Genomic DNA, 21,526 nt, shown 5'->3' with positions numbered 1-21,526 from the left:
TATTGTTCAAAAACTGGTTCAATGAAGGTAAAACTTTGAATTTGAAAGAATTTAGATTTGCTGTAGCTATTGAATTAATTGGGGCTAATCCAGAACTACCACATAGAGGAAGAAAGAGTACTAAACTAAAGCCATCCCGAATAGATATAAACCTGTAGTTTCGTATAAAAGACTATACATTGCCAGTCCATGGCATAAAGGTTCGATGTGCAAATTGCAGTACGAGAGCAGAACCCCATCGAACTAGATGACGTTGCTCGACACAAAGTAGGTCTTTGCTTAACAGAAAAGTCAAATTGTTTTTTTAAATTCCATCAAAAGTAACTTTTTTACTTCTTTTTTTTTATTTTTGTATTGTTGTCATTCCCTAGTGGTCCCATATAAGCAACACCTGTTTTTTGTTTTATAATAAACAAAAATAACATTAAAACAAAATAACAAATTTGTTATCTTTATTTGCATTATTTATTCAAAACCAAACCGAAAATATTTAAAAATAATTAAATCTGTCCACAAAGGGTTAAGGATTCGTTAATGTTTTGAAGCTTAATTATTTCATTACGTCAAAATCGGCAGATAATTTTTTAACTTCAGATATAAGCACAAATCCATTATTATTTGGTTTAGAAGTTTATCAAATCTCGTATCAATTGACTGTCCAAATGAGATTTGATTTTGTTTTTTTATGATTTCATTTTCGTTAAGTTCGATAGCTGTAATGTGTCTTTTTAATATATGTAAGTCTGAGCTCTCGGAATTACCTGTTACCTGTTACATTTGGAAAAAAATGTTATTAATCATTTTAGAGATGGCGTGAGAAGGGCACGTTTGACTCTTGTTGTCAGGCAATAATAGAACCGTTAGTTTCCTCGTTAAAGCAAGACATACAGCAAAAATTAGCTAGTTATTTATCATTTTTGCACTGACCGTTTTTCGGTCATGTTTGGGGGGGCGGACACCCTTACCGCCCCATATATGGCGTCAGAGAATATTATTTCCTTTTATTATTCACTGAAATCAAGCCATTCAATAAATATGGCAAGAGTATGTATCATTTTTGCACATGTCGTGAAACGGTCATGTTCATGGTCATGAAAAAGGTTGGTGATTTTTTTCGTCTAGAGTACGTCTTCCTTTTCGACTGTTATAATAAACATGGGAAGTTTTTTTTTGTCTGCTTCTCTGGATATAATTTTGGTGAAATTAATTGTTTGAATGTCATATTCTTGCTCCAGATTTGCTTGAATATCTTTAGCAGCAGTGTTTGAGGGTAATACTCTCTAAACTAATTTTGGCTTTACATCTTCCTCAAGCGGGCATGCAATCCACTGTATTTTTACTGATTTGGAATATTCTTCCAGAGTGACACACATTTTTCTATACTCGTCAGGGTTCTTTGCTTGTATTAATGTCTCCCTGGCATTTCTAGAGATCTTGTTTGTAGTGAAAATCTTTACTTTTTCGGCTACTTTTTATTTACAATTTAATTTAATTACAAACAATTTTTTTTTCAGACGATTCTGAATAATTATGGTTCGTAAGGTCAACTACGACACCTTTGCAAGTACATACATAGTACATACATTGTACAACTAGAGGAGGGGATGTAACTTTTGCAAAATTGATCAGGACCAGATACTAGAAAGATGGGCAGAAAACTTTGAGGAGAGGTTGCAAGCAGCAGAAATCCAGCTCGAAGACATTAAAGATGAAAGAGAGGAGAATAACATCTTAACAGCGGAAAATGTGATCAAAGCAATGAAAAAATTAACAGAAAACAAAGCTCCTGGAACAGATGGCATGCCTTCTGAGCTTTTAAAACGGCGCAAAAAACCTAAAATATGATCTTTATATGTAAGCTGGTAGAATTGATTCGGAAGCAGGTATCTGAAAATTACAGAGGAATTAGCCTCCTAAAAGTAACTTATAAAATATTGGCCTACATTATTTACAATCGATTATCAGGATATTGTAAAAACATAATAGGCAAATGCCAGTGTCGGTTTTGCAAAGAAAAAGCAACGATCCATCAAATATTCCTTCTAAGACAAGCTTTGGAAAAACATATATGAGTATGGAATTGATACTCACCATCTGTTTGTAGATTTTAGATGTGTCTATGATAGAGTAGAAAGAAATGCAGAGAGATTTGGGTGAGACGTGAGATATATCTATGTTCAAGATACAATATAAGTTGAAAAAAATCATTTCTTTATTTATAAAAGATATAGGTACTACTTATTAACAAAATATATTTTAATGGAATAATCCTACTTAAACTAATATCGATTGTAATCGTTACAGCCAATTTAATCAAATTAACAAATACATTTTTATTCGTATTTTTTATTCCACTACTATTTATTTTGAAGATTACTATATAACTGCAAATTTAAAATGTAGATTTTAGATGTCGCTACTAACACTCTTGAAATAAAACACCATCAGTGGACACAGCTTATACATTATGTTATATGCACAAATTATAGTGCGTAGATCGCGTAGATACACTCACATTCACATTAGAGCATAGAATAAGAAACAATGATTTCTTATTCTGTGGTGTAGGTGGCCATTCTGATCTAAGGTGACAAACACAAGACCTACGTGACTACAAGCACGGTGTTGGAAAATACTAAAATTCGATTTAATGTCAGATTTTTCATAGTAGTATCTATTTTGTTTTTTCACTGCTGGCACTCTTAATTTATATCAATAATTTAACATAATGTTTACTTGATTTTTTTACCAATTTATATATTTGGTTGGACAGAACAAAGAAGTGCTAGTAATAAATACATGAATTTTAAAGTGTCTCTTTTCATAAAACAGGATTATGTATAAATGTAATATCATTGTAATATCATGTTTGACATAATAGCTGTCATTTAATATTATTTAATGCTAAAATAAAAATTCACTCTGTGGAACTAAAATGATTGCACGCCAATGTTCATCAAAGCAGTACTCGCTATGAATGATGATACAATCGAAGATTTTTATAATCGACTAAGGAGTTATCGATCATAATTTAGTTTGGTAATGAAGTGACTGAAACCTAACAGATTTTAACACAAAATAATTATGTTGTACATTCACTTTTATAATAATAGCTATTATACAAGAACATGAAAACTAAAGACATACAACTCCATTCTCTATATCCAATATTAATAAAGCAATAGTTACAAATATTACAAAAATGGATCTTCAGGTCTTACAAAAAAGACAAAGATCCTTTTAAAAATTTTCAGATTATAGAAATAGTGTTGCTATTGTAATAATACAGTCTAAATATTTATAAAAACTATTCTATTAAATTTTCTTAAATTGTTATGTCTTAATAAATATTTATTTAAATAAAGATTCCACCATATACTGAAAAAATGAACTTGTATCGATTCTTTGAATAATCCAGCAATCGATTGTTTTCCGTTCGAGTAATTCGAGGATTGAGATTGACTGCTTGACTGCTATTGGTACATGATTTGCCCGGTTATAAGCATGGCGGTAAGCGTGGATAATAACTATTTTTGTGCTGTTTATCATCTGTGGTAATCTTTTGTTAAGAATATCGTGTTATTCGTAATATTTAACTTTTTGGTGGAAATAGTGTTTGAATAATGTGAAATACGTAATTTCGCAATTTAAAACATCAAAGAAAACAAGGGACGTCTTTTGATAGTGCAAACTATGGCGTCGAATGAAGAAGGAGGTAATGATGATGAAAATAAAGATTATTTGGAAAAACAATCCTCCTGTGAATCAGTACTGGAGTCTTCTAAGTGCCCAAAGTGTGTATCATCACAAAATAAGTGTTCGTGTAGTGTGACTTCCCAAAACTTTGAAGATGACAATCTAAATAGCCTGAACAGTAAGTAATATTTGTAAACACAAGCTAATATTCATATTTCCCACCCAAATTATTCCCACTTTTTCAATTGAATATGTAGCATTACTATGTTCGTTACTTTTATAATGAATTATAGTTAGATGTAGTGAAATAAGCAATTTATTTTTCTACTTAGGGTTGGGATTTTTAAGTTTACCCTTCTGTAACTAATAAACATCAAAACTACTTTGTTTAAAATGTTTTGATAACTTCACTGTATTAGTTTTTTATTAAATCTGATATGTATCAGAAATCCTAATTTTTTGGATATTAGCTTTTAAGAAAACAAGTATTTATCCATTAAGGGGATGGAGTTCACAAGGTAGTGTAGTGTGGATGATTTTATATCATTTAACAGTCATCTATTAACAACACAGTATATACCCTGTTGATGATAACTTTTAGTTTTCTTTGTTTATATAATCAATTCCATCATTAGTATTGTGAGTCTTCTTGTTTCTAGATTACAGTGATAATAGGGGTATCATTTTACTTGTTTTCTTTTATCACACAATCCCACTTTTGTAGGTATATTCTCTTTCAACACTTTTTATTATTATATGTACTTGTTTTGATATGTTCCCAAATTTCAACATTTATTTCTATAGCTTTTAGTGTTTAAGAGGGTTTTATTTTTATTGTGATATGCATTACATTAACTAGCAAACTAATTTTGGTAGCTTTTTGGCAGATAATAATTGACTGTAATGTATAGAAAGGAATCATACACAGACATGGACTCAAAATCTCCTATAAACTAAACATAGTTTTATATTTTGACATCAGAAATGATTTACCTTTATTGCTGAATTACCTTCAATAATCAAGTAGCTTTATGTTTCTAAAACAAAATATTTCCACCTTTCTTATCTTTGGATTCTCTTAATTTTCATTCCCTAGATTCTAGATATTCAAAGCTGGCACCATTATATTTGTTTATTAAATGCAACATATGATTTATAATATATTTACTTACAATTAAAATAAGTAAAATCTACATGTATTTTGTATATTGGCTGTGAGACAGTGAACAAAACAAATTGAGAAACGATTCTCCTTAAAAAGTCCAAGTATTTGACAGTTTGTTCATAAACAGTAGTTATTTTTGTGAAAAGCAATCTGAAGTAACTATTTCTTCAAGAATAAATAAAGAAAGGAGGCCAAAGAACTGCATCTATAAAATACTTTGGGAATACAACATGTTAGAGAAACTTCAAGACCACTAAGTGTAGGGATAAACAAGCATGAATCATAATAATATATCAAAAACAGAAAATTCAACATATATCTCAGATATGCAAATATGTCTCAGAGAATGAACACAGAATACAATAAAAAGATGCATCAATAGTCATAAATAATAAGACAGAAGAAGAGAAAAAACCAAAGCAAGGCCTTATCTTACTTGATGAAGAAAAATATGTAGCAAACCCATCAACGGAATGTAGATGAATCAAATAAATCTTTTCAACGTGTGACATAAAAATATTCAAAGTCATTTTGGTTAAAGTCCAGAGAATGTTCTGATTAAGTTAACTACAAAGAAATTTCAGTAAAACACAAATTTGCATTTGTGGTATTGCCATGTCCTTATTATGTATATGATTTATGTCTCAAATATGCTTTGCAACTGTAAATTTTCATTATGTTATTTTATGTAATCTGGTGGTTTTAATTTTTTTTTAATTCATATAAAACTCGAATGAATGAATATTTGTTTTTTTCGATATTAGTTGCAGTTAGTTATTAGAAAAAAATTTTGTAATTGTCCTTTGGTAGATTAGCGAATAAATTTGGCAATAGTGTCAAAACCTTCAAAACACTAGTTGCCAGATTACAACAGATGTTCAGCAGATTTCAATTTTATGACAATTTCCTTATCATTTTAAAAATATATATTAAAATCATTACAGCAGAATTTAACTTATTCACTTTCTAACTTTAGTATTTATAGTGATTTATATATTATTTTTCGTGTTATTTTACCATTTTATGTTTTCCATGTTTAATTAAATTAATTAATATTATGTCGCATGTTTTTTTGTGATTTATTATAGGTACGTGGCAACACTGCCAAATACAAAATTTCCTTTATTTGTAGCTAATTTAATCAGAACATTCTCTAGACTTTAACTGTCATTTTAAATGTTTATAAGTTAAAAGTCATCACTTTTTTCAAACTGTTTTTTTAATAACAATTTTGATAAAATGTTGAATTTTTTTTAATATATCTTAAAATTGAAGCCTCAAAGAATCAATTGTGATCTGCTAAATACCTCTAGAGTCACTGTTTGGGCAAGTACAGTTGTTTAAATAATCACTCTCTGGGATAAACAATTTGAATAACTTACAAACTATTTGGTCAATCTAGTTGATATTTAGCACACTTAAATAACTCATTAATTGTCATAATTTCAAGTGGTTATATTACATGTCATTATGCAAAAAACAAAGTTTTTAACATTTATAAAGTACTGCAAAAATAATATTTTTTTGCAATTACTTTGGTCAATTGTTTATGTATTTTAATTTAGAAAAACTTTTATTTGAACTGTTTTTCTCTAAAGTGTATAAGAAACGTTCTTATACATCGAAATCATATACCTTTTAGAACCATCAAAATCCTCTGTAAGGTTTTTTTTACTGGCGTAAAAACATTCCATGACGATTTGAGAGTATATTTTGAGACTGGAAAATATGGTAGCTTCAATCAGTTACTGTCTGAGGTCATTATTTTTGATTTTTTTAAGAATGATGCCTGCTCATTTTGAAAGACTTGCTTAAAGTTGGTCCCATTATATCAAAGCATGATACCAAATTCAGAAAAGCAATTAGTGTAAAAGAACAACTTGTTGTAATTCCACTGTAGTACTGAATTATTCTGCCATTTCCCTATAAGCGTTACATTTTTTAATATGTCCTTATAAATTGCATTTTTAACATCCCATAATTCATAACTCACAAGTTTACATTGATGTGAATTAATTAATTGTTCCACATTAACTTTCACTCTTATTATCTTTATCTTTTTATTTTATTTTTTTATCTTTTTTATCAGTTATCTTGTAACATGACACAAGTTAAAAAGTAGATTAGCATCCAACTTTTTGCAATAAGTCTGACACAAATGTTATGCAATAAGTGTCACATTGGAATAATTTACTTGTGCCTAAAAACTGTTATGGCATGAATATCGAAAAATTTATTAGTTAGGTGTGCGAACACAAATGTTTGTGGAATCAGAGTGATTCAGTTAACATACCAGAGACTACCAAAACAAATAATGGCGGGAATTCAAATTTGTCTCTTTGTAAGTATACACTAGTGGACAAAACTCTTAGTTTTGTTATCAGTATTCCTCGTTTTCACAAGGCTTATGTTATTTGTAAGTTTATCTATAATTTTATTGCATCATTTTATGCTTCTACTTAATATTTAACATCTATTTTATGAGAAAAATTCCTCTAAAAATTTAAAAATAAATAAAACAACAGCCATTAGCTATTAGTAGATATATTTAAAAAACATGGTACAATGGTTATTATCAAGAAAATTAGTATTTGGTGGGATAACCTTTGTTTGTTAGGACAGACTCGAGTCTGCAAGGCATGGAGTACATGAGACGAGCCAAATCTTGTGGTGTAATAACTCTAAACCATTTTTAAATAATGGCTTCTATCACTTATCTCTCGTTACTTGGGTTTCTGCATGATACTAACACTTTCAGCCTTGACCATAAAATTTCGATTGTATTTAGATCGTACTATTTCCAGGCCAAGGCAGGACAGAAACATCATGGTTTCTTAACCATTCCATGGAAGTCTTAGCCATATGACAAGGAGCTCCATCCTGCTGGAAGATGCATCATTGGGCATCCTCTTCCAACAAATCTCTGATAGTCAGTAGCAGTTTTACTTGCAGTATCTCTTCCTGATATTTTTTTGCATTAATATTGCCCTCTATTAATGCTAAACGTCCAACTCCATTAGTGGTCATACAAGCCCATACCATGACACTCACAGGATGCTTCATAGTGACACTGGGGCAAAAGGTCTTCCCCCAGTTGGCGGCAAACAAACTTCACTCCGTTACTCCCAAAGATCGAGATTCTGGTTTCATCACTCCAAATTACCTTACTCCACTGTTCTGTCCACACTCTGTGTGCCAAGGCCCACAGACCAATTTTGTCTCTGTTTTTTGTTCAAAAACTGCTTCTTTCTAGGAGTTCTTCAACTTTCTTCTGATAGTGTGGTCCGATATTTTTAAGCCAGTTGATTTGACAATAGCATTAATTTCTTTTGCGGAAGTCGGCATATTCTACGCCCATCGAATTGACTAACTTTCGGTTTTCTCCCTGTTCTTTTTGCTGATTTTGTCGTTCCAGCGTTATGATAATGTTTACAAACTTTCATTACACCTGATTTTGTGGCACCACCACCCAATTTGTTTTGCTATTTCTTGATATGTGTAACCTTCTCGAAGAATAATTGCCTTGGCTCTCTTTCCTGGCGACATGTCAACACGTTTTTGGTTTCTTGGTGCCATTTTCGTTGAATCAACATTGATGTATTCCTCTGCAACAATTAAACAATATTACCTTAGTAACAACTACCTGAAGTCACTAGTAAACACTGGAAGTCGCACAAAACTGTACTAAACGCTTCCAATTGGGTCGTTGACTGACTAGCAAAACTCTGACGCAATACAGTATTGCGTCAATTTTCGGCTTTTTTCGCTTGAATCTGTTCCCACTATTTATTGAATAATTATGCTAATATATATAGAATGAAAAATACATAAAATATTAAGCAGAAATATAAAACAATAAAATCAAAATGTAATTGTACTGATAAACTACATAAATTACAATCATAAGACGATTGTTGCTGGAAAAGCGATAATTTTTGCAAAGTTTCCAGAGTTTTGGCCACTACTTAGTGTATTTCACTCACCCACTAGGTTCTGCAATGGTGATAAAGACAAACTTTTCGATTCAGAAGAAAATTTTCTACAAGATACCATATTTTATATCGTTAAAAAGTTGAATTAATTTAATTGTGTCTGATAACCACGTGGCGTATAATTGTCCATGCGCGAAACATGGAAACTCCAAGTTGATTTTGATTGGCTTGCGATTTGTGTATCGTCACTGCAAAAGCCGAACACACGAGAAATTGTAGACGTTTAAAATCAAATTGAAGTCCTTTGGAATCATCAGTATACCCGGGATCAAAACATCCTCTCCTTTGTTTTGTCCCTTGATGATCTTTGTCTCAATGACATTATTCATTAGCTTTTTCACAGTCAAAGTCGTTCTATTGCGTAATCGAGGTTGATTAATGTTATGCAGTATAATGACAACTAATCCTTCTTTTAGGGAGTCGAGGTAATTCCAAGACCATCGACATTCTGTATATTTTGCCGCAAATACTACTCATTGGTTATTGAACCGTTGATCTCTTGTGAACCATTGTATATTCTTCCCAAACGATTAATTTTCATCACTGTAAAATCTTCGCCATTGAGCTGTTCAGAATGTGCAGTTCATTCGCCATCTAATAAAGTTGCAGCTATTTCAGATGAATTCAACGCTAGGGCTACTTAATTTTGCGATCTGATCCTAGCCAATAATACGGAAATTAGGAATGTTTTTCCCATCTCTTCCAGAACATAAAAGAAGTAAATTTTTCACCCCCCCTTTTTTTTTGGAGGTGAGTATCTTTCTAAAGAGATCTGGAAAGAGAACCTAGGTACTGTTGGATGCATCAGAAGTATATAGTTCGAGGACCTACTAACAAAACTCACTTTCTCTTCCAGAAGCGCACCCGGAACTTTTCTTGGCGACGTAACTTCTGGCGCACTACCGCGGTCCCCAGAGTACACGGTAACGAAGTAGAGTCTTCAGTATAGGGCCTCGAAGATAACTAAAGGTCTCAAGGGCCATTCTCGTTATATAATGTCTCGTACTATGCTTTAGCGGTAAGATGATGGGTATAAAAAACAAACATATGATTAGATAAAGTGCCGAAGAACATATTTTACTGTTAAATATTAATACTCTGCATTTATAAATTTTCTTAGAAAGATTAATGGTGCGTTCAGAAATTTTCCCAGAAATATATTATCAAGCTACATAAAAAACTATGCCTTGATAATAAAATAAAGTAAATAAGAGACCAAACAATTATTGAATGAATTACTACCTACAGGTCTTTTAATATTCCTAGTCTAAGACTGTCTATATTCCTTGTTCAATATTTATGTGTGCTTCTGAACGCACCCTATTTGACAGGTACACATTGTTTGTATGGGAAAATTATTGTTTTACTATTTTTCTTACAATTTCATCCTATTTTCTCGAGTTTTAGTGAGACTAAGAAACGACATTAGATATAAATTTGAAAAGCGAAAGACAAAAAAAATACAGGCTAAATGTTAAATATGAATTAGATGTGGAAGATATACACTAGTTACTTATTTTATTTTAATTTGATTGATTGTTTAATCATTCATAAAATTTAAAATAATAAGAGATAAAAAGTTAATGGATTTAAAAAATAAAAAACTTCTCCCCGGCGGAGATTCGAATTCTGTTCATTCGTGTGAAACAAAAAAATTAAATAGACGTGAAGGTAGCCACGGTTATAAAGAAGCTAAATCCGTCATTTCACAAACAACATGGGTCAGAAATTATAGTTTTGTTAATCGTAAAAAACTGTAGTTGTAGGAAAAAATGCTTTAAAATAATTGTTGAAGTAATATTTCACAATCCTATACATTACACATTTTTTTGTAATTTTTTTTTCTTAATTCATATTATGGCTTTTAGAAAAGTGACATGTTTCAGAAAAGAAATTAAAAAAATAATTTTTTTTAAATGTCAATTAATCATCATTAATTGCATCAGTAGTACTAACGAAAGTAGAAATCTCACTACAGTATGATTCCGGTTTTGACTGGCACAGCTGTCAGAGAATGTGTACAGCAGTAGTCACTTCAGACTTGATATGTTTAATACATGAGATATGAAGTAACTCCATTGGGACCCTTTTGGGTGTGACCCTCTTGGTAGGTGTAAAACATACCTTGATTTTTTTGCATATTGTGAATTCCAAAGGCGTTGTGGGTTAGTTGACGTAAATAAAAAGTCTCCTGTACGGGAATAAGTGTAAGTTGAAGATTTTGCATGTAGTCAAACATCAGGCCACATACACTGGCATATGTACTGCATATCTTTGAAACTTGTGCCATTTTATTGTAGAATTTCTTTGCCCGTTTTTTATGTACAGATAATTCCGCAACGGCCACTTGTTTTGCTGTCTCGTTTAAGGATGGACTCTTAATTTTTATCTTTAATTGCTCACATTCACAGCAGGTGTCTACCTGTAGACGTTCAAAAGATATAGAAAAATGTTTAAATAAAATTTACTTCACTAAATTATCATTATTAGGAAATTTGGCACAAAATAGTCTAAGCAATGCTTCTCTTTCCCTGTGTAATGTGCAATTTTAGTGGGAAAACTCCCAATATGTCTTAATCTGTTTTTTGGTGTGGTGCTTTTCCTTGCACATGAAGCTTAGACATTCTTCGAATTCGTTCATGACTCATAGTGTGAATTCCATGTCTGTAAACTTAGTATATCCATTTTATAAGGCGAAATTCAGACCAACACTATAATTTATTGCTAATTTATTATGGAAAGAAAAAATTTATTGCTGTAGACGTTTCCGAGAAACAGTGGGTATGCTAACTTTATGGTAAAGCAAGCATAGCCATAGCTATATCTCCGCAAGGAAAAGGGATACAGGGCTGATCGTGGCCGCATATTTTATTGCCAATTAATTGCTGTTGATTAATATATTAAGCAATTCCCAAAAGCTACTCCATCATCCCCTAGTTTAAAATACACCCCCGGAAAATCGAGATATCGGCCAAAAAGCGATCCGCAAGGAATTGATTTCTAATTTATTGCCAAAGTTTTACGCCAAGAGACAATTTTTTTCTGCAACCGTTTCCGAGAAACAATGATTATGCTAATTTTAGGGTAAAGCTAGCATAGCCATAGCTATATCTCTGCAAGGAAAAGGAGTACAGGGCCCATCTTGGCGGCATATTTTATTGCTAATTAATGTCTGTTGATTGGTATATTAACCAATTGCCAAAAACTATCCCATCATCCCCTAGCTCAAAGCATACCCCCGGAAACACTGAGCTACCAGCCTCAAAAAAAAGCGAACCGCAAGGAATTGGTTGCTAATTTATTGCCAAACGATGGAAGTAGAAAAGAAGTAGAAAAATAAAAAATTATTCCTGTAGCCGTTTCCAAGAAACAATGGTTATGCTAACTTTACGGTAGCTAGCAAAGCCATAGCTATATCTCAGCAAGGAAAAGGCGGCATATTTTATTGCTAATTAATTGCTATTGATTGATACATTAACCAAGCCTTAAAAACTACCCCATCATCCCCTAGTGCACAAGTTACCTACGGGAAAATCGGGATATCGGCCAAAAACGTTGAAAGTAGATAAGTGCACAAGCTTATCAAAAATAAGTCCCTAATATCAAATTCGTAAGAAACCACGAGCCATCTTGGAGATTGTGTTTAAATAATATTTTCAAACAAATTTAAAAAATTAATTTTTCTCCCGGGACAAAGTTTTTTGAGTCATTCTGAACAAAAAAGGTCCGTAGTAACTTTTCCCAAAGTTTATCGTTGTCGTGTTATAATTAGCGTTTGAAATTTTGAAAAAACTCTTTTTTTTTAAACTCACTAAAAAATGATAATTTTTGAAGTTAGAAAGTATGTAAAGTTAAAATATGCATGTACAAGATTCTGATGTGTTTCTCAAAATGATTTTATTGCTACACCCTTGTTTTTGATTGTTAATATTGCGTAAGGCGCGTCCTGACTTAGTAACAATACATTTTACAACAATTTTATTCAGCATGTTACCGAAATTCTACTAAAAATCAACATGTTGTGTGGTATTCAAGTTATTTGTTACCCGTCGGTGAGCGGTAAAGATGAAAGGATGTTGGCAACATCTTCAGTTGCATTATAGGCCGGAAGCGAGTGAATGCGGGCCATATTTTTTGTGATTTGTTTTGATGTTTTTTTAAGTTTTGTGGAAAAATGGAGTGGTCAAAAGAAGCAACTATGCATTTAATGGACCGTGGAAGTGATGACGTAGATTTTATTGACATCTGTCAGTTTCACTTTCCAAACAAACCTTGTTTAGTGTGGATAATTTGTATTTTTCGTTATTTTTTCATTTTTTTACAGAATCTTTCCGCTTTTTGCAATATTTAAGTATTCTAATAGTTACTAAAACATTTTTACAAGGTTGTGTAAATCATAAAGCATGTTGTTTTATAAAAATAACAACAAAATGCATGTATCAATAAAGTAAGGTTAGAATGTCTTTAATTTAAACTTTTAAACTATATTTCATAGAAATAGAACACGGAATTATGATGGTATTATCGTAAAAAACACTATAAAAGAAAAAGCAGCAGAGGAAGCAAAATGTTAACTTTATAGAAATTAAAAAGTCTTGAGATTGGGCATTTCAACTTTTGTTTGGAAAGTAATTGACAGTTGTGACGTCACACTTCCACTGTCCATTGATCTATGTAGAGACAATAGCGTGTTATGGGATTGTTGTCACAAAGATTATAAAAATCGGCAAATTAAGAGTGATGCATTTACCCAGATAGCGACAACGATAGAAATACAAAATTATACAACAGAAAAAAATTAAAAGCATAATAGGATGTTATTAGAAACATGTTGCCAACAAGTTTCGGTAATATGTTACTAAGTGAGAAGTGAGAACGGGCCTCGAGGCGTATCGCTGGCACACTATATGTTGTGTCTCTCTCGCACTAATTCCGAGTATATGTATAATATACGTTTTAACAAAGAAAATAAGCACCGGATTATTGAGATACATTCAGTCAAATTATCTGGACCGGCCTTAGAAATTAGCTCGTTTTTCAAAAAATCTTACAGACAAATTAAATTTCGCAAAAATAAGTTACGGCCAAAATAATGAGTTTGGTGTTTTGATTATTTATTTAAAAATATTTCCACTAAAAAATTGATGAATCCCTAGATGAGAGTCTTTTTGCATTATCTCATACTGTACATTTCAACCCCCGTCAAACCCGTCTATACAGTTATGACGAAAAAATTCTTATTTTTTACTAACTTAATTGGTGTATAAGTATAACTGGAAAATGTTACATTTTAAAGTGAATTTAATGAATAAGCAATGATGTACTTTTAATGTAACAAGTTTATTTATTGTTAATTATATAAACATAGGTATTAATAAAAAATATCCATTAATCAATTATCTTCACTTATAACCATAAAATATTTATATTTGCATGAGTTTAAATTACTTCCTTTTGATTTGCAATTTTTATGGCAATTACAACTCTTACCATTTTTTTATTTCTAGTGGTTTTCCAACAAAATAATGTTATCAATTACTATTTTTTTTATATATATCTAACTATTTTCACCTCAGCCTGAAAGGAAACAATATATGATTTTGGTTGGCGATCTCAAATAATTATTCATAGAGTAAATACCGATGTTTTTATTCTTGCTGTGCATTTTTGGAATTTCTTCAAATCACACAATTGTTAGGGAATATTTTTTGACATTCCTAACCAGAATCTAAAGAACGTTAGTTTGTCACGTTGCAGCTGAAAGTTTGTCACCAAAAATCTGTGAAATATTACCAGCAAATTAGTAATTAATTCCTACCGGTTCAGTTTTCTGGTTTCAACGTTTTTGTCTGGTATAGTCGGTTCACAATTTGTTGATAGCTCACTACAAGTTTAACCCTAATTAGAAAACTGAAATACAGAGAGGATAGGTAATACGATATAATAGTAAAAACCAACCTAAAACTGACGGTTTAAGACGTTTTCGACTAACCCACCTTATATCTGAAGGAATACAATACCTTATAATCCTATTACGGGGGTATTTTGAATGGTTAGAGATGAACGACCAGTGTCGTAGAGTATATGATTGAAACATTTATTTGAACTAAATAAATATATTTTTTAAATTGTACTTATGTAAATTGTATTTTTTAATAAAACTTATTTATTTTATTCAAAAATAAAAAGTTTATTGCCATTTGTAAAAGATACATTTATTTAATTAAGGAAAAAGGCGCCAAATGTCGCCTGACAAAATTTCCAATGTGTTTTAAATGTATCCATTATTTTCGAATCCGGAGAAAACTAATAAATATTTTTGAAAAATTTAAACGCAGAATGAAAGATTACATTATTACTCAGGGCAGAAAGTCCCTGAAAACTTCTACAATGTTTATTTTAATATGTTATGTAACAGGGGTGAAAATAAAAGAGAAAATATAGTATAATTTTTAATTGAAAATATTGCATGCAAAAGAAACTTTTTATTTATTCTAAAAAATATTTCATTCTGCCTTTAAATTTTTCAAAAATGCTGTTTAGTTTTCTCAGGATTTGAAAAAAAAATGGATACATTTAAAACACATTGAACATTTTGGCAGGCGACATTTTGCGCCTTTCCCCTTTAATACCTTACGATTACAACTATTATTACTTACCTTATATAATTACGATTAGAAAACTATTCTAAATAGGATCAACTTCGGAATCCGAGTCATCTTGAGGGTTAATAATTAGCGGTTGTGTCTCTACGGTCGCATCAATTATGTTATCAAGATCCCACATTTTTTGTTCTTCTTCTATTCTTGTTCTGTAATATGTTGTAACAATTCACGTACAGCTTGTATTTTATATAACGTATTTTTCTAGCCACATAACTTTTCATTTGTGCCCAATTCAATTGGATTTATTTCGCAGTGGTAGGGTGGAAGTCTATCGCCTTTCCGCCATTTTGTCAACTACGTATTCCTTGAACTTAGATTTGTGTTGCCGAGCAATTTTTAGAAGTTCTGCTTTTACCATTCCATCTTCGTAAGGCATGTACTTATTCCGCAGCCAGTCAAGAATATCTGTTTCTTCCACGCAGTCGTTGGAAGTATTTCTACTAGTCGTGAATGATAAGATGCATTATCTAATACTATAATTGAATTTGGTGGTATGTGTTCAATCATCTGCTCAAAATACTCTTCGAAAACAGCTGTCATCTCCTCGTGATAGTCTTTTGTGCTTTTGGACTGAAATTCCAACAAACCATGCTTAACAAATCCTTTTTCACTGCCAATGTGAGAAATTATTAATCTACTGCCTTTACCAGAAGGTGGGGAGATACCAGTAGACCAACCTTCCATAAAGGCTTGCCTGGAGCTTAATATATTTTTATCTGACCAAATTTTTTTTAGAGTATGACCTGAGTTTACCCACGTTTCATCCTGGTAGAAGGTGGGCCTTCCTTCAGGCCGGAATTTTCGTATGGATCTTAGATAATTTCTTCTCCAACATATTATCTCCTCCCGGTCAATCAAAAGTGATTTTCGGTCTGATTTCTCCCACCGGAAATTTAATTCTTTTAAAACTTGCCACAATTTAGTTCGTCCGATATGAGGCAAATCCGGGTCGTCTCTAACTTCTTGTAAAATTTTGTTTAGGTTTGGTATTTCTTTTTTGAAAAAAAATCCATGAATTTTCCTTCGAATACCATTTTTGGCAAATTCATCAATTTCAATAGGCTTTTTCCCCTCTCTTTAAGTGTTTGGGTTAGCTATACCAGTCATTTTGGCACAACTTTCGACTATGTTGCGAACAGTGTTTGTGGGATTCTGAGAAGCCAGAGCATCGTGAACATTCAGGACAATAGTCTTCTCTCTTGGTGAATAGACAGACTTACTGACTGTACGCAACAGTACCGGTGTAAAACTTGATGATGTTGATGATGAAGCCATCACAAACAATCCAACAAAACGAGCACGAGCGAAAGGTACGTATATGTTCGTAGGTATATGGAATAAAAAATCACTCACGCACTGCATATAATTCGCAAAAGAAATATTCGAGACGCTAATTACTGTCGTAGACGCGGACACACCGACGAGCCGTAAATTACATGCGATCAAAAACGTACTAAATATAAAAATTGTTTTCGTTCGTAATAACTTCACCCTTTTAAGTTAAGTTTCGAATATAAACTGAACAAACGAGGCACGTGGCCAAAGCATACCCATTATATTATTAAAAATCTGGGGAATTCCATTCTAATTATCTTGCAACGAATAGTACCTTCGGATATGAATTCCAGGTTTTCTAGTAAAGTGATTAAACGTGAAGATTAGTATTGAAATATCCAAAGAGATAAGGTATTCTTATTTACAAAATTGTTAATGGTTAAATTCTTATTTTTATTAATATAATATAATTACATAACATTAGCCGTGAAAGTTTTAATTGTTTTTTTGCTAAATATATTAGTATTAAAATATTATTAATATTATATATAACAGTATTAAAAAATATTATATTATTATTTAATGAATAAACGCCTCAGGAACGCCTATGGTTTACGACCGTTTTATGAGTTTGAGGCACATTTCGTGCTCTCAACAATTTATGAACGGAGAATAGGTATCTTAATTTTTTTAGAGTGAGTTTTTAGGTAGGGGATAATGGGGTAGTTTTCGAGGATTGGACAATGTACGAATCAACTACAATTAATTAGCAATAAAATATGCTGGGCCCTGCCGTCCTTTTCATTGCCGAGATATACCTAAGGCTACATAGTTTTACCACAAAGTGAACATAAACATTGTTTCTCGGAAACGGTTGCAGCAATAAATTGTTTTTTGGAGTAAAACATCAGCAAGTAATTCCTTGCGATTCACTTTCCTGGTTTCAACGTTCTTCTCCAATATCTCGGTTTTTTCGTGGGTGACTTTTGCGCCAGGGGATGATGGAGTAGTTTTTGGGATGGTCAATGTATCAATCAACAGCAATTAATCAGCAATAAAATATGCCGCAAAAAATGCTAGGTCTTACCGAGATATCGACACCTAATATGAAAAACATTGTAATTTATTTTTGCTTAGTTTAGAGGAGAGTGATTTAAAAAAAAATCCACATTTTATTTTTTTACGTCAGTTTTATTATTTTTTGTAGTTTTCTTAATCCAATTACAGGTCCTGATTTAAGTCAAGTTACAATACCAAGTTTTTTAGGTGAAGATCATTGTAAGTGGTTTATACCAGGACTTCCCAAAGTTATTCGTACTGTGACGCCCTTGGAACTCTGCTATTATTTTGCGACACCCCCTCAACCCAACGCCCAATAATACTTACCAATTTTAGTACTAGCCTAGTAACAGATTAGAATTACAACAAAAACACTATTTGAACATTTATATTTTTTATTAGAAATTAAGAACGAAATCAAAACATAAGCACAAAAATGAAAAGGGATATATATTTATGTAACTGGCTGGTTAATGTGAGGGATGTGCTTGCTCTTTTTTGAGCACATTTTATAAAACCGGGGCTCCAATTTGGAAATTGTCACTCTCGTTTCTTTTTCTAAGTTTATGTTTGACCTGTACTTGTTTTTATTTACTGCAACTGCAGAAAAGTTCGTTTCGCATAAGTACGAAGTCGCAAATTGTAATAAAACCTTTAATGCAGCAGTGGTGATGGCATGATATTCATGAGAAAGTGAGCTCCAAAATTCAAACAGTTTGTCCTTGTCGTATTGAACCTTTAGGCTGAAGTCACAAGACAATTCTGTCAGTTGTTCTTCTTTCTCTGTTGAAAGTGTCGATGGCGTGGATGACAGGAAAGGGTTTCTGACCCAGTCATATTGCTCCATATCTTCGGGAAAATATTTCTTAAAGTGTCCACTCAATGATAACATGTGTTGTGTAAACATATTTAAAAAAAAAAGATCAAGGATTTATATTGATTTTTCGTGTAGAATACCTTGTAAAGCTGGAAGCAGTCAATTTCTTGATCTTCTAATTTTCCCTTCCATAAGAGCAACTTCTTCTGAAACCCGATAATTTTATCGGTCAATTGCAGGGTATGAGTATTGTTTCCCAGCAAAGACATATTAAGATCATTTAATTTGTTAAATAATTCACAGAGGTATGCTAATTTGTGCGCATCATCATGTGATTCTGTATGTAGATACGTGTAAAATTCATTTCTTAATTCGTATACACGTGCGAGTACGTAGCCTTTGGACAGCCAACGAGAGTTGCAATAATAAAGAAGTGTGCTCTTCCCCCATTTCTTGATTTCACGGGTCGTGTTTTATTGTAGTTCATCACTTTAATAATGCTATCCATCACAACACTTAATTCAGGTGTAACGTTCTTTGCTCGTATGGTCTCTCTATGTATGAGACAATGTTTCCATTTTGCACTTGGAACCTTGGTTTTTATGAGAGCTTGTAGTCCTCCATACTGTCCAGACATCGCTCGGGCACCAACCGTACACACGCCTACACAGTTATCCCAGTTAATATTATTTTCAGTCATATAATAATATGAGTTTAAAATCTCGAATAAATCAGTAGCTTTACAACTTTCACATATTTTTCTGCAAAATAACAAATCCTCACATATATTTGTTTCTTGTATGTACCGTACATAACATATCAATTGAGCATCATCATTACTATCAGTCGCCTCATCAAGTTGAATGACAAATAAACCTAAAAGTTTCTCCACAATTTGCTCATTAATATCTTCTGCCATGTCGTGAATACGGCGACTAACCGTATTGTTTAAAAGAGGTACATTTTTTATCTCTTTAGCTGCCGATTTTCCAATAATTCCTGTTACCATATCAACATCTGCAGGTAAGATCAGCTTCTCAGCAATCGTATGTGGTTTTTACATTTGGCAACACGGTAAGGTACCAGTAAGAGGCGAGCAATGCTTTGGTAGGAATTGATGCTCTTGAAACCAAAGCCGTGGTCTGTTTTAGCTCTCGCAATTTTCTTGCAAAAAAGTCTCTTGGATGACTTTGTAAATGACTGTGAGTTGATTCCAAATGCCGTTTTAGTTTATTAGGAAGCATACTTTCAACTGCCAACACTTTGTAACAAACAACACAATATAGAAGTTCTACATTCCCTTTAGTAACGCAGTTAAATCCAAATATTGGTCGTCATATTTCCTATATTTCTTCTTTTTTTTTATTTAAATTCTTATATTCAAAAGAATTCTATTCTTTTGAATATAGGTATCCATTGTTGATAGCAAAAAACTCCGCGTGCGTAATAAAACAAAACAAAAGCTTGACTAAATGGCATAACACGCCCGACCACGCCCGGAGGAGGAGAGCCGACCGAACAGAATGCACTCGACTCCAGTGTTACCAATATTCAGATAATTATCCGATTTTTGGATAATTTGGTGGACCATCATATAATTTTCGGATTGAACAATTTTTTGAATAATTTCTGATAATTCAAGGATCTATCGACTTGATGTTTTATTTTTTATTTAATTTATTTATTTATATTTTATACTCATTTAAAATCAAATAAAGATATTTTCTGTACTAAAAGTCCGCGCTGACACGCGACGCCTCAGAGCGCCACGACGCACAGTTTGGGAAGCCCTGGTTTATACAATGATATTTCAGTAAAGTATGTTTCTTTGACTAGGTGCATATCAATGGTAACTAAGGAGTAAATATCAAAATAAACAAATTGTTATTAGTTTTTGTTATTGATTTTACCTTAACGTAATTTTTTTTACCCAAACAAGTATCAAAGAATTCACATTGTTTAAATTCAAATATGGTTGTATAAATTAATCAATACATTTTTCCTCCCCTGTATTCATCCGATCCTTAATAGACCGCTGAGGCTAGGGAATACATCTCGCTAAAGACACAGGAGCTTAAGTCGTTAAGAAGGAAAGACGCAACCCGACAAGTGAATCCATGCACTCATATTGAAATCGTTTTGTTCCTTGTTTTCATAAAGTAGTGCAAACCATGGTAATTAGACCAAGCGGTAAGTTTTTACCTAGGTTTACCTGTACCTATAAATTGTTTTTGATTGTTTATTGCAACCATTTAAATTTTGATAATTATTTGCACTTGTGAATCATAAATTGTAAATTTCCGAAGAAGTTTATTGCGGGCGGCAGTTAAAAAGGGTATTTATTTATAGCTACGGCCGGGCCAAAACGTAAAAAAACCCGTTTTTGATCTTCTTTTCTCTCGTTATAACCAAATTTGCCTCGCTATAGAGGGTTATAGTTGAATACAAATTTCACGGGACATCTCATGTATCTCGTTATAAGCGAAACCTCGTAATAACCGTGTTCGTTATAGAGGGAGTATACTGTATATTCTTGGCCAGAGTTCCACTGTTTCTTCATTTTCCAAACACTTGGATCCGTTTGTCTATCCTTTCCCAGAGTTTTGTTCTTTGGGTTTTGTTTTTTCTTAATAGACATATTTAATGATGAACTTATACCTTTGGTGCATATAGAAGTTTCCGCTGTCGATATATCTTGAGTATGTAATGCACTGTGAACATTTGGTATCTTATTTTTATCAGTAGAAGTTAGTTCGGTCGTAAATGATATATATGTAGGTGTTATTATATCACAACTTACAATGAAGTTGTAAAAATTTATTCAATAAATTTTTCGAGGAAAACATTGTATACAATC

General features: G+C 32.2%; 1 protein-coding gene across 1 annotated transcript in view; it reads left to right on the top strand.

Annotated features, from left to right (window-relative positions):
* The first annotated feature begins 3,492 nt into the window (after positions 1–3,492).
* LOC140452295 (uncharacterized) overlaps positions 3,493–21,526 on the top strand; it is an 82,827-nt gene continuing 64,793 nt past the window's right edge. The window contains exon 1 of the mRNA XM_072546463.1: positions 3,493–3,874. Within this exon, the coding sequence (XP_072402564.1) occupies positions 3,694–3,874 (181 nt within the window). The 5' untranslated portion in view covers positions 3,493–3,693. The remainder of the gene's footprint in view (positions 3,875–21,526) is intronic.

Source organism: Diabrotica undecimpunctata, chromosome 10 (assembly GCF_040954645.1).
Source record: "Diabrotica undecimpunctata isolate CICGRU chromosome 10, icDiaUnde3, whole genome shotgun sequence".
In the NCBI taxonomy this organism is placed as follows: domain Eukaryota; kingdom Metazoa; phylum Arthropoda; class Insecta; order Coleoptera; family Chrysomelidae; genus Diabrotica; species Diabrotica undecimpunctata.
Note: the sequence above shows the minus strand (reverse complement) of the source record. Positions and strands in the feature narration are given on the sequence as shown.